We start from the raw sequence: 13,609 nt of genomic DNA on the forward strand, positions 1-13,609 counted from the left end.
GCTGTTAAAATCATGCCAAAATGCAAATGAGGGGGCTGAGCAGAATGGCAGGAAGTTAATCATAGTAGTCCACATTCTTGCAACCTGCCAGAGTTGGAAATAATTCTGTAGCTCATTGGAAGGCTGGGAATGTTGACTTTCCCGAAGTAGCAGTAATTTGTTCTGGCCCTGCCTGCTTGTTGAATTATCAGGACAGAAACTAGAGAATTCTCCTTTTGGCTTTCTAAGTTAATCCAATATAATAACTGAAACAGTCCAAAACTACAGTGCGGTTAGGATTTAACTTAGGCTTTGTGGGTTCTTTTAACCAAATAATAGCATACGGAAATGAAAGAGGTAGCGTATTTGAAGAATAGGAACAAGCTCGTAGCAAGCACCTTTTGGGGGAATAGCAGATATGAGGAAATTAAAAATAGACATATTTCCTTCCAAAACATTAACAGGAACATGGCTTTATAAAGAAAGCAGCTGCTTTTCTCCCTTACAAAAGCAGAGCGTTATAATAGTTTATTGTTGTAGAGCAGTTGCATTTTGCTGGCTGTGCTAGGATTAAAGAATGATTCTAGTGTGCTTAAAGTCTCATTGAGAACGGAAGACAGGAGGAAAAGGCTTTGTCTTTTCTGCAACCAAGATGCAGAAAGCACCTTGGCCTCCATCACGCTACATACACCACTGAGAAAGCAGGTGGGCATTGGCTGGGCTCCACTTCAGCGAAACCTGCAGCTATTGGAACCTCAGTGCTGTTGTGGTTCACCACCGCTTCCAGCCAGCCCTAATGGCTGGGAGATCTGAATAAGAGCAAATAACCAGTGTAAGATGATGGGATTCAGGGTGAGACTTCAAAAAATTTTGCTGAACACTACGGACAGAGGCAATAAGAATTATATAAAGATGTTCATTTAAATCACCCCTTATTATTGATATAGCTGAGGAAGAACATAAGACTAGTTCTGAACAAGTGTAATAGAAGAAATCTGAATTGCCACAAAGTGAGTATTATGGACTCTCTTCTGCCCTGAGGTATACAGCCAAAAAAAAAATATATCCTTTGTGGATGACAGAAATGTATATATGCATTCCCTGTTAAGAACATAAGATTAAACTGTGTCTAAGTATTGTTAAAAGCTACGTGACTTTTCACAATATACTGAGCTTTGTGGTACTTTATATGTGGTTTAGCAGCATTCTCCCAGTTCAGCAGACAAAGCTATTTGTATGGAGGGAAAAAAAAAAAAAAAAAAGAAAAATTACTGCCACTGTAGGTAAAGCTTCCATGCAGAATTTAAGATGTAACTTGTAAAATATGGAAGCTTACTTTAAATGTTATTCCTAACAGTTTCCTTTTGGGATTAAATCTATGTGTCTATTTATAGGAATATTTTTTTCTTTCTGATTAGATGTAATAATTGGACTACATGAAGACTTCTAGTGAAGAAGAGATAAAAGGGAGTGTACGATGCTAAGTAATGATAGGTTGTTTCTGTAGTCATGGCAAGTGATGCATTTAAAATACTAACAGCTTATTGACTAATGGCTTTGTGTAATTTATAGATTATGAATAATACAAAAAACTTCCTGTAGAGGGACTTTTTACCTGGATGCTAGTGTGATTATAGAAGACTGGCATGAGGTCTGCTCAGGAGAAAATCTGTACAGCCAAATTTGCAGCAATCACATATTTCTGAAACATAATTAAATCTGCATATATGGCAAGTAATTAAGAAGTAGAAAAGTCAGTTGTATTTTATGGTTGGCTTATGGTATTTAACTATGTTACCTAAAGAGGAAGTAGGAAAAAAAAATATAAATGCCTTTTCTCTTCCATGTAAGCCTTATATCCATCCCGATGTTATCTAAACTGAGTGGATGGTTAACACCTATATAGGGAGACAGAGAGTTATCGAGGGCAAGCATCTTCTGTCTCTCAATGTTATACCAATAAATGATAAATATTTATTTAAACCCTCAAGACCTCGGTCCTTCAGGTCAGGAACTTGGGATTTTTATGGGTCATGGTAAAATTGTGTATTTGTAAAACAGACTTCTTTACAACTTTCATACCGTGGGAGGACATCAGTGCGTATCAGAAAGAGTTCTCCACTCTGCAGTAATGCCTTGTTGGCTTCAATCATGCAAGCAGACATTCCAAAATTTCCTAACAGAATACTTTAATAATAATAACCATTAAAAAATAATCACTGATGGTTCAAGTCTGCTATTGCTAAAGGAGATATAGAATGCTAGCAATAATCTCTTGAGGCACAAGGTTAACTGCCATATTTAGCTTTATTTTCTAACAAAACCCTCGCCCGTTGTCGAGCTGTATAAATAATACCACAGACAAAGAAATGCTAGGATGAGGAGGAGCCTTCCTCAGTTGTCTACCTCTGAACCTAAAGAAGTTAGAAACAAGATTTAAAAGCCTCAAGAGGAAGAGAGACACAGGTAAATGCCGGCCAGGTAGTACCTGGTGACTCCGGTGACTGATGTTGTAAAAACCTTGCCTAAAACAGATTTTGCTCCCGACAACAAGTACCACAACGTGATCGCGGTTGGGCAGCTCGTTAGGAGAGTTCCAAAAGCGGAAAGAGTATTTGTACTGCGATAAGACGGGAGCGTAGAGGTCTCGGTGCGTCTCGGGAATATACGAGGCACCGGGGCAGGGTGGCTGCCGCCGCGACCCACGCTTCTGTGGGCCGGGACCCCTCCCGCCCCCCCCAGCCAAACAGAGGTGCTCCGCCCGCCCGCCCGCGCCCAGCGGGGCCGGGGGCAGTCCGGGGTGGCTGCGGGCTCCTGGCCCCCGCGGCCCCGCGCTGGGCTCCCGGCAGCGCCCGGCCGCAGCCCCGAGCCGCCGCGGCGCCCGTTTCGCGTGGGGCAGAGCGGGGCCGGGGGCCGCCGGCTGCCCAGCTGGGAAGCGGTGCGGCGGGGCTGCGCGGGGCGCCGGCGGCCACCCGGCAGGAGCAGCCCCGGCAGCGGCGGGGCGGCCGCCCTCTGCGCGGCCCCCCTGCCCCTCGCACCAAAGTTTCCGCCGGCGGTAGGAGGCGGCCGAGGCAGAGCGGGGGGCCGCAGGGGGCAGCCGAAGGGGCGGGCGCCGCCGGGGGTGCCGCGGTCTCCGCTCCAGTGGGGCGCGGGCAGCTTCTCCCGCGGAGGGCGCCGTGCCGCCCGCGGCTCTTACCTTCCAGCACCGAGCAGAGTTTGTGCAGGGCCATTGTCTCCCGGCGGGCCGCGGCGGCCACTCCGCGGCGGCAGCGATCACCGGCGCTCCATGGCCGCGGCCGGGCGCGGCGGCGGCATCCCGCGAGGGCGCTGTGGCCCGCGGCTACGGCTCGGCCGGCCCCCGCCCGCCCGCGGCCATGCCCGGCGCCCCCGCGCGGGGCGCGCTCAGCCTCCGCCGCCCGAGCCCGGAGCCTCCGCCACGCTCAGTCCCATCTAGCGCGCGGCGCGGCGGGCTCCGTCGGGGCTGGCCTGCCCCGGGGGGCGGGGGGCGGGGGCGCTGTCCGTAAGGCGGTCCGAGCGCAGCCCGGCAGCGACTGAAGCGGCTGCCGGTAAATGAAGCTCATTTAAGATGTGAGGGGTGTTTGCCTGGATGAGCCGCTTGTACGCATGTGCCCGCCCCCCACGGAGCCCCGCAAGCAGCCACAGCCGCAGCCGGCGGGGCCGCTGTGCTCCTCCCGCCCGGCCGGGCACCGAGAGGGGGTGGCGGCTGCCGCCGTAGCGGCGGGGCAGCAGCCCTTGTCGCCCCGTCCCTATAGGGAGCCTGTAGTGGCCCCGTTGAGCCCCCCCCGCCGTGCGTCACGCCCCACGCCCCGATGCTCCCCGCCCGTCTGAGGGATTTACCCCTCTGCGCCGAGCAGCCCGGCAGTGCTGGCCATCGGGAGCGCGTCCGCAGCGACCGCGGCGGAGCGGGTCAGCCGTGCAGCCCCGCTCCCGGACACGGTGGCTCGGTGAGCCTGAGCCGCGGCCGCCCGCCTTTGTTTGGGGTCCCGGTGGGGCACAAGGGAGCCGGTCCTCCCCTTCGTGTTCTGTTCCTCCCCTTCTCCCCCTCGCTGGTGGCAGAGAGCCCGCGCGGCTCCAGCAGTGCGGCGTGCCCAGCTGCCTGCCTGGCTGCAGCGTGCTGCCTGCAGCTGAGGCGCCGGGAAGAGCCCATCACACGCTATTGTGCGGCTGTTGTCTGACAAGAGTGACAGCTAAAATGGAGCTATTACTTTACAAGAAGTTAATAAAAAGGCGCACTTAGCCTGCTGCCTGCCCTGGCTGCCGTCCCTCTGGTTATCCATCACATCGCGTTAGCTTCTGAGGGGAGATGTTACTTAGGGAAAAGGGCCCGAGGTGGGGGCAGGTGGCGATGTCGGGGGAAGGGCTGACTGTAACCCCCGGGAGAGGGGCTTTCCGCCGGGGAGGGCGAGCTCCCGGGCAGCGGGGGTACCACGGGGGCTCCGCGTCCTCCCGGACACGTCCGAGCGGGCGATGGGGGGCTGTAGCGGCCAGAGCCGCTGCTGTTCCGGACAGCCGGGAGCATGGCCGCGAACGGTTGCCGTACCGGTAGGCTACGTGTAAAATCATAGCGACACATGTAAGCCCATCGAAGATTTTTTTTTCAAATCTCCCGTAGGCAACACGGGTTGAAGCATATCTGAGGGCGTTTCATATCGGATATATTTTCCCTAGAATCGCCCATTAGGCTAGGCTGAGAGCTTTTACTGAGAACGCCGAAGTACTGAACCAAGATGTTTCGATCTGTGTGCGGAGCACGCTGCAAAGCCTTGCGCGGCGGGCAGGAGCGGTCCGAGCCCTCTCGGCCCGGTCCCCGCGGGGGCTGCGGTGCCGGGCGCCGCGGCCATGGGTCTCCCGTGCCGGAGAGCGGGCTCCAGCCCCTCTCGCAGGACGCAGGAGGTCACGTTCGCCACTTAACTCAGGTCTTCTCCCCATCGCGGTCGTGTACAATGATGCAAGTTCTGAACCTGCAGGAACCCCACGCGGAGCTCCGCTGTCCGAGCTCAGAAACTTTATGGAAGCGATTTGGAGCCCAGCCGACAGACAAAATAGATTCTGCAAACTATAAATTAGTTGCGAAATTGCAACTTGCAGTTCCGTCTGCTCAAGGAGTAGGGCCACTCACTACAGTCTCGAACGTGACCGTGAGAGATGAAGCTCTCATTTCCATGTGGTTTGGTGCTATGTGTTTGAGTGTTAAATTCTTTCTGCGATGTTCAAAGGTCAGCATATCCTGTTACAAAAGGTCATTCTCTTGCTTCAGATTATCAGTTAAATATTTCAGGCTCTTCAAGCCAACATGATTGTCAATCACGGCGAATGAAGCAAGGGAGGGGACCGAAGAGCAGCTGGAGGAAGCCAGAGCAGGGCTCGGCAGGGGCGCGAGGGGGTGGCACGTCTCCCTCCGAGCGCTCCTGCAGGGCTCTGCTCAGCCACGGGTGCTGGGCGGATCCGGCGAGACCCTGTAGTAAAGGTCCTGAGCTTTTCTGGGTATTAAAGATCCATCTCAGTGCTGTAAGAAGCTTGATGAAGTATTATGCTTGATGCTCTGGCAAAATCCCAAGTTACGTAATTATATTATTCCGCTTACTTGAATTGTCCTTTCAATTTCAAATAGAGATGATATAGTCTCTCTCAAAGAGTAGTTTCCCCATGAATTGTTAAATAGCTACTGCATTCCAGCAGTGGTTAAAGCAATTTCTCTGTGTTTACCTCTTAACCATGTATTTATCATGGTATGATGAAATGTTAAATTCTACAGTGAAAATTCCTACACAAAGAGAATCCCTTCATTAGGTGGATCTCCTTCGGATTATTTTCTTTACTAACAAAAATGTTTCCTCTAGTAATTCAAGAATATACCTAACCTACTAATTTCTACCGTATGTGTGCATCATCCACAGTTCTGTATCCTCTCTGCAAGTGCATAAGCACAAAATTAAAAACTGACTATGCTGTTGTGCAGATTGTTAGGAGACAGGTTTGTGTTTTTTTTTTTTTAATGCACAGTGTAGCTGATGGCAACATTTGGCTCAGTTTTATTACTTGTGATGATATAACAAATGAGAGAACTAGCCTGATTCTCAGATCTTAAGCTGAATTTGCATTCAAGAAAACTATTTGTGGTCAATTGTCTCACACCAAAGAAACAGGAGACTAACCTAGTAATGTGCTCAGTACAAGTTAGTAGTAATTGCAAAGACCCAATCTGCTACAGCCAATTTAACTGAAAACACCCTAGTTTGTCCATTAGGAGGCTGAACAGAGCTATTATACACTTCGGGAGGTGCAGCAGCATTTCCATCCTGTTCTTTTCCCAGGGCTGTGTCAAGCTGTCAGTGTGGGAGATGCAGGTAGTGGCATCAACACATAGATGCGGGGCATATTCTGCCATTTACTGCTGCCTTCAGAGAAATTTCTCACATGGGCATCTCTGTTGCTTTGTCTTGCTAAAGTTCTTATGGGAGGTGGTGCTTTAAAATATTTTGGAGTAAAGCAGTGACAGGTCTGAAGAAACTTTCACTTCTCCTTTGCTGAGCCTGGAAAGTGCTAGTTTCCAGGGCAGAAAATGCTGTGCCGCTGGGTCAAACCGGCAGTAAGCTTAAGTTAATTACACTTGAGTTTGGGAGTTAAGAAAAGTTGAAGACAGCTTTTGGACAGCCAGTTATGTATTGTTCTACAGCTCTATTGAGTCATCGTGATTATTTTGGAATGGGAGGAGTTCACAGGAGGCAATGGGACTGCTCATTCCGATGTAGGTAAATAGCTGCATGAACAGTTACAACAGGTGCTCTGCTGCAATAAAAGACTTAAATTTCCATTATTAGAAGTGGTTTTGTCTCCTCCCAACAGTTCTACCTTAAAACTTCCTTTGGTTTGCTGATTTTTTATTTTACTCTACTTTTATTTTACTTTGCTGCTCTTGAGTAGCAGATTGTACATCACAAATAACCTTAGACCAGCGTTTTTTTGCTACATTTGAGGCTGTCTGGATATTGTTTCTAAAAGATGTAGCAAAAATACAGATGTCAACAGTAAACAATTATGAAAGGAAGTTAGGAGTTACATTGTAAACCATTCGGGTGCTTGGTTTGTCAGTAGGATTTAGGTGCATTTGATAAATCTTAAATATATGCAATTTCTAATTATAAAATGATAGCAAGTACAAGTGCCTCTTAGTGTGGTAACATAATATGTAATCATACATAAATACGCATAATTTGCTTTGTTATTTACTACTGTTAAGAACACTGCAAACTTTTCAATAGTTATGAAGAATACGGATAGTCTTCAGAAAGCTTACTGTGCACTTCACTATTTTCTAGGCAATATAACTAGATCTGAATATTATAATATACCTACAAACTTCTGGCTTAAGTTAGGAAATTCAGGAATTTCAAAACAAAGTTAGCATATACAATTTTTATCAATTGTCTCATAGATGGGATCACATTTTTTATAGAAGACAGAAATTAATTACAAAAATAGTGCTGTGTGGCTGATTATTTTCAAAGTGTCAGCTGAGGACTTAATTATTAGTGCCCCAACCAAATGATCCTGTTGCCAAAATGACTGGGTGGGGAGAGAGAGAGAGAATGGATAATAGGGGTACTGACCAGCTTAGCAATATTTCAGATTTAACATCTCTATTGCTCTTGATTTTTTAATATATTTTTCAGTCTTTGATCAAAAATTTGTCCATCCCTTTAGAATTAGTACTCTTCATTTGCAAAGTCTGAGATTATTTTAAGCATAATTTTATTTTCTGGATTTTTAAAATTAATTCTTTTGGTTATTAATACCTTCAAAACTGGCATGGTTAACGCTTTTACATTGTTTCAACAAAACTGAGCTCTGATGATTATAACATAGCGTAAACTTATAGCTTACCTTCTGTTCTATTTAGGTGTCATTTATTTGAAAGTAGTTACGGAAGTCCTGAACTGACTTGGTACATTTATAGTGGTGACTTTTCAATTAACTGTAGCAAATGTTTTTAATACAGCTGTCTGTTAAGAAAGATGGCCTTATCATAGGAGGAGTATCGTATTATATAGAATATGCCTACTCATCTGCAGCAAAGTTGGGTGGTTTTTTTTTGGGGGGGGCGGGGATTATAGTGCTTTAACAATCAAGCTGTTACAAAGATTCAGTCTTAAAGCTTCTTATGGAAAATGAGAACAAAGAAAGATGGTATTTCAACAGCCATCTGGCAGTTGGCATGTCAACAGTATTTTTATATAGGTGAGATTTCACACTGAAAAAGCCTTCCAATATAACTTCTCACCAGGGCTGTGTTATGATGGATGCATTTTGAAAATTTATGTAGTTAGAGCTATTTCTCACTTCTCTGTTCCTGCACTGATCACCTGGAACTACACTCTCTAATTGATGTTGCTTTCTTAACCTTACTGGTAGAAGGGTCATAACCTTACACAAAAATATTTTTGATGCTTATAGAATAAAAACCAAAGTACAACATGAAACCTTTGACAAGACGTTTAACAATATTTAATGCCTTAATTCAAAATAGTATGCATATACTGTTGTGAGCCAAGCTATGAGTAGCTAGAACCTGTGGTAAACTTTATTATAGGAAAGCTATTAAAGCGCCAATAATGTATTGTAATGAAGTGATGCAATGATGCACTACTGAGCATGCAAAATACCTTAAAGCAAAAGACACTGAGTTCATTGTTTTGTTAACTTGACAACAGCTTAAATGTCAGCATGAGGTTATTTCATTCCTAATTGTTTTTCCAAAAAACATAAGGAGGCTAATCTATGTTTATTATATTGTGATAGAGGGCTACAGACAACTTCGCTGCCACAATGGCACTGTGCATTTAGCCTTATTCTCCACATATCTGAAAAAGACAGGAAAATATATTGAACTGTGCTTCCTCTTAATTATGAAATCCATTATTACTTCTGCTGTTGGGAGCAAATTCTATCAATATGGTTTAAAAGTCCAATAGCATTAAGTATTTATCTGAAAAATCTTACCTTTTCATGCTACTCTAAGAGAAACATTAAAGGTGTGCATTAAGGAAATACGCTATCCTGAATAGTAACAGTAATGTCGTATGAAAGCCTCCTTTGTTGGCATCTGATCAGTTCATGTTAGAAATGTCTAGTAAAACTTCATAGCTCAGTAGACCACTTATCAGTACTTTTCTTGGTTTTGGCTTGGTGTTGGTGTATGAATAGGTCCCTGTTCAGTGCTGCCATGGTAGCAAATTGTTTGACTATGATTCAGGGTGGACATAATCAGTTCAGCTTTGTACCTGCTCTCTTCTCTGTTCCTGTATTGACAAGCAAAGGTAGTGTTACAGGACAGCAGGTTACACGACAAGTGCCAGACTGGAGGAGATAGCTACTGCAGAGATGACTGCCTATAGGACCGACACTTAGTTGAAAAAGTGTGTTCTAGTTTATCAAACAGCACTTATTAGGAATGCAAATGGACAGATTTAAATGCACACTTAATCATGTAAAGTCACATCACTAAGGAGCAACTATTAAATAAAAGCATGATTATTTTTAGAGACTCTTCCAGGATCCAAAGAACACTGAGCAATTATAACTTCGTACGGTTCTAATAATTTCATAAGACAAGTAGCTCAACTTCTATATTTAAAATGGTGTTAGAGCTACATGTCTTACGTAATTATTAGAACCTTACAAAATTTGGGCACAGTAATGTACACAGATAATGTTCATTGCTTATTTGGAGTATTCTATTCTTAATTTAATCTCTGTTTATCTCATCCCATAGCAACAAATTTTAGGGAGTTAATCCTCATTCTCCTTCCACTCCACAATGTTTCTTTTAACTTCCTTAAAAACAAAACAAACAAACAAAAATATCCCATACTTTTCTTATTAAGAAAGTTACTTTCATAATGACTTTAGGCCTTTTTAAAATAATTGTGGTTATAGTTTAATTATAAAAGCAGTTTATGTATTGCTGATACATTGTTATGATTTTAATTTTTTAATGCATTGTCTTCTCTCTAGAACTAACACACATAAATACTGCATCTATCCCATGCTGAGCTACTAAGCTACCATTAACATTGCAGGTTTCTTTTAGCTCTCCAATTTCTAAATTCTTTAACAACTGCACATATAGATTTAAACAAAGAAAAACACAGAATACTTTAAGTTGAGCACCATTTAGTACAATCAGAATAATTAAGGATCAAGTAATCTGAGAAACTGCTGAAACTTAAGTTTTCAGAAATGCAGGTTATTTTGCAGGAATGTATAAATGACAAGACCAACCGAAGTGGTACAAAGTATTCTGCTCACTGAAATGCTAAACTTTATTTACAATGCTTTCTTTCTATCAAATATTACTAAGGAATTGGTGGTACGTAAACAGTGGTACATGCAATTCGATCCCTTTACTAAGAAAAATAAAATTATGGTTCTGTTCAATAAAGACCAAATGCTATTATATACAGTCTGTTAACTGAAAGGCCTTGTGAGACATTCAGGTCTAATTTTAATACTTTCCAAATAAATACCAAATAACGCAACATTTACAAATAACACACCAGTGGTATTTTCACGGTAATCATTTTACAAATCAGAATTTAGTAATTCAATTAAGCAAATGAGTAGCAGCTCCTTCATAAATATTAAGGCATGTCACATCGCATCAAAATGGAACCGATGAGCCTCCTGTCGCTTCTCTCTGTCATCTGCTTTCTGAAAAATAATAATAAAAAAACACTTTGTGGGATCTAGAGCAATACTGCTACAGAAATGAGTTGTCAAATGTCAGAGAATGGTTGATATTTTCCAAGTCACTCACTCGACAAAAGGCAAAAAGCTTAGGAAAAGCCCCAATAATTAGCTTTTAAATGATGTCAGTTTGAAATAGCAATAATCTACGCAAAATTGGCTTCTGCTGTTAGTGCTCTGCTGTTTTGGTATTTATGACCCATTATTTTCTATTATTTCTAATAATGCTTTTTTAAAAGGAGTATTTCAAGAACAAAGAAAGACTAAATAAATAACATATTTATTTAGTCTGCATTATAAAGATGAGATTAAATTACTCTCGATTGACTGTAAATGTTGTCTATGTTACACTTAAAATGAGATTCTTTTTAAAAAATCTGTTAAATACAAATGTAGACAGTGATGGCAGTTCAGCCACCAATTAACAGCACCAAACAGGCTAAAAATGTTCCGTGTTTTTCTTTGCATTATGAAAATGCGAGGTAGGATGTATTTCCTTGCTTATTTATGCAGAACACATTGATCTGCTGAAAGAGTAGTTTGGATGGTGCTTGGAAGGAACAAGCATATTCAAATTGTACCTATAATCCATGTAATGTGTAAAACCATGTCCTCTCCCACAAGCCTCCTCCTGTGTTCTAAAGCAGTAAGAGTATGAAAGCACTTATTAAAGGATTTTTGAACACAGTGTGAACTCTTCCAGAAAACAGTGATTTTGTCATGACAGACAGTATGTGTAAATCCTAGCATATAAGAATTTAGCAAGAGATTTAAATGCTTTTTAGTTTGCTTATATATAACTTTTTTTTTTTGTTGTTTTAATGAGTAAAGTAAAAAAGAGCCTTTACAGTATGCTGTTGTGTGGGCATTCAGATTTGTATCTCAGTTGATAAATATACATGACAATTTTGGTAGAAATTGGTGCATGTGTTCTGCCATGAAAGTTTTGTCATCTGCTTTGGCTCGAGGCCAAAGATTTCCTCATCACACAATGTTTATGTATGATAGCAACTCTATTGGATTAACTATGGATTTTACTGCTTTTTGTGGCAGCAGAGCTGTCAGTGAAGTTTAAGATATATCAGTCTGGTTTTTTGGCAGGGACTTTATCAATGTCAGTAGTATTTTCAATGTCAAAAATGGGGTGGAAAGAAGGGAGTGGCATACTCTTTCCTATATTGAAATGCTTGTCACGTTCTGCAAAATTTTATAGTCTCACTTAGAAAGCAATTTTCACTCCATTTCTTGTATGCTTCCTGAAAAAATTACTACTTCATTTTTGACAGTAACTGATACTCTGATGAATCCATCAAAACTTCTCTAGCAGTATTATCATCAATGTGTACTGTTCACATGACTAGCCTCAGGACCACAAAGCAAGTTCTAAAGAACCAGAACACAGGAGTATCGGGGTCCTTAGCTAATGTAGCAGACTATCTTTGTTGTAAGATGAACAATGGTGTAAATTCTTCCCTCAACTGCTCTTTCATTCGACATATCAAAACTAAAAACTAGTAACTGAGATTTGAAAGCTTTTTAGTTTTTTTTTTGTTTGTTTGGGTTATTTTTTGTTTAATGGATCTAATATTTCTAAGGAATGACAGAGCAACATACTATCCCTAAACGCTATGGTTAATTAAACAACATGATACTTGGCTTGCAGACAAGTGCATAAGAACTATTGTAGACAAAGGGCTCCTATTACTAATCTGCAGAGGTCGAAGTAAATGGTTTATTTTAACTGCTGAATAAAACACTGCAGCTTACAGACAGATATATCCTCTGAGGGAAAATAAGAGATTGTAATTGCCAGTACATTTCCCCTTCCTTTCTTTGCTATAAGTATTCTAGAAATCTGTAAGGGAGAACAGCATTTAGGCAGAACAGTACTTTTATGAGAGGACTACTGAAAGGGCAGTAAAAACAAGAACAAGCTTAGAAACAAGAAACTTCGGAGTTTAAGTCCCAGTCGTGTCAGTGATGCACAATACAGCCTTGGTCAAGATTCTTATTTGTTCTGTACCTTAACCATTGCTTCTAAAAATTGGGAAGCTAAAAATCAATAGGAAGGCATTGGAGAATTATAGGAATTAACAAATGTTTTAAATAGTAGTCTGAAAATACACGCTATAAATAGCTAATCCAAATATTTGTGCCTACTTTGAGCAAGATGGAGTGGCTGGAAATGAGTTTATAATATAACCAATGCACCACTTCACTCACGATCACCTAATGGGGTTTAAAATGGCTCAGAAAGCATTCACTCTGGGCTGAGTGCTTCTTTACATTACAATACATGAATAATTATATGAAGAATTGTTTTAAATGTTGCCATTAAATCTCCATTTCTCCAGATGCAATTATACGTAGTTTATCCTTCCCCAACTCGAAGTCCAAACTTTTCTGCTACTTTTGTTGCTTAAGATGTGTTGGAAAGAGTTAAACCCAGCCACCAGTGCATAGTCTTAGCTACCAGTTAGCAATGCCTTCTTGGTAAAGTAGGACATGCTAAGAACAACTCATCATAAACTTTGTATTTTGTTGCGTTGTGTGTTTATTCCCAGCTTTACTGTTAGTTGGAGACTGTATTTTACATTTTGAAGAGTGAAGATTGACAGACATAACTTTATAATATGAAGCATGCGCAAAGCCTGTCTGAATGTTTAACAAGGTCATTTTATTTCCACAAGCACAAAAACCCAAACAGTTCTACCACGTCAAAATGTGCAGTAATTTTATTTGACAGCTAAGATTATGGTTTGGGTATGTAGTAGCATTTATTGGCAATCCTGCCAGTTGGATATGACTGTAAACTGAGCATAGTTACAAAAAATTGGAACACATTTCTTTTGTGACATGAAAG

At 42.4% G+C, this 13,609-nt stretch overlaps 2 protein-coding genes across 7 annotated transcripts in view; both read right to left on the bottom strand.

Moving 5' to 3' along the window:
• Window positions 1–3,705, bottom strand: part of NETO2 (neuropilin and tolloid like 2) — a 34,629-nt gene extending 30,924 nt beyond the window's left edge. For 2 of the 5 annotated variants that reach the window (XM_040615535.1, XM_040615533.1), the window contains exon 1: window positions 3,176–3,702. In XM_040615535.1, coding sequence (XP_040471469.1) covers window positions 3,176–3,209 — 34 coding nt within the window. In that variant the 5' untranslated portion in view covers window positions 3,210–3,702. Of the gene's footprint in view, window positions 1–3,175 lie in introns of all 5 variants that reach the window. The other 3 variants (XM_040615537.1, XM_040615534.1, XM_040615538.1) reach the window with 3 other exon arrangements.
• A 4,773-nt stretch (window positions 3,706–8,478) lies between these two features.
• The window catches only part of ITFG1 (integrin alpha FG-GAP repeat containing 1), an 88,137-nt gene continuing 83,006 nt past the window's right edge, over window positions 8,479–13,609 (bottom strand). For both annotated transcript variants that reach the window (XM_040615220.1, XM_040615219.1), the window contains one exon: window positions 8,479–10,710. In XM_040615220.1, the coding sequence (XP_040471154.1) occupies window positions 10,651–10,710 (60 nt within the window). In that variant the 3' untranslated portion in view covers window positions 8,479–10,650. The remainder of the gene's footprint in view (window positions 10,711–13,609) is intronic.

The sequence above is a fragment of the Falco naumanni genome, chromosome 15 (genome assembly GCF_017639655.2).
Source record: "Falco naumanni isolate bFalNau1 chromosome 15, bFalNau1.pat, whole genome shotgun sequence".
NCBI classification, from domain to species: Eukaryota; Metazoa; Chordata; class Aves; order Falconiformes; family Falconidae; genus Falco; species Falco naumanni.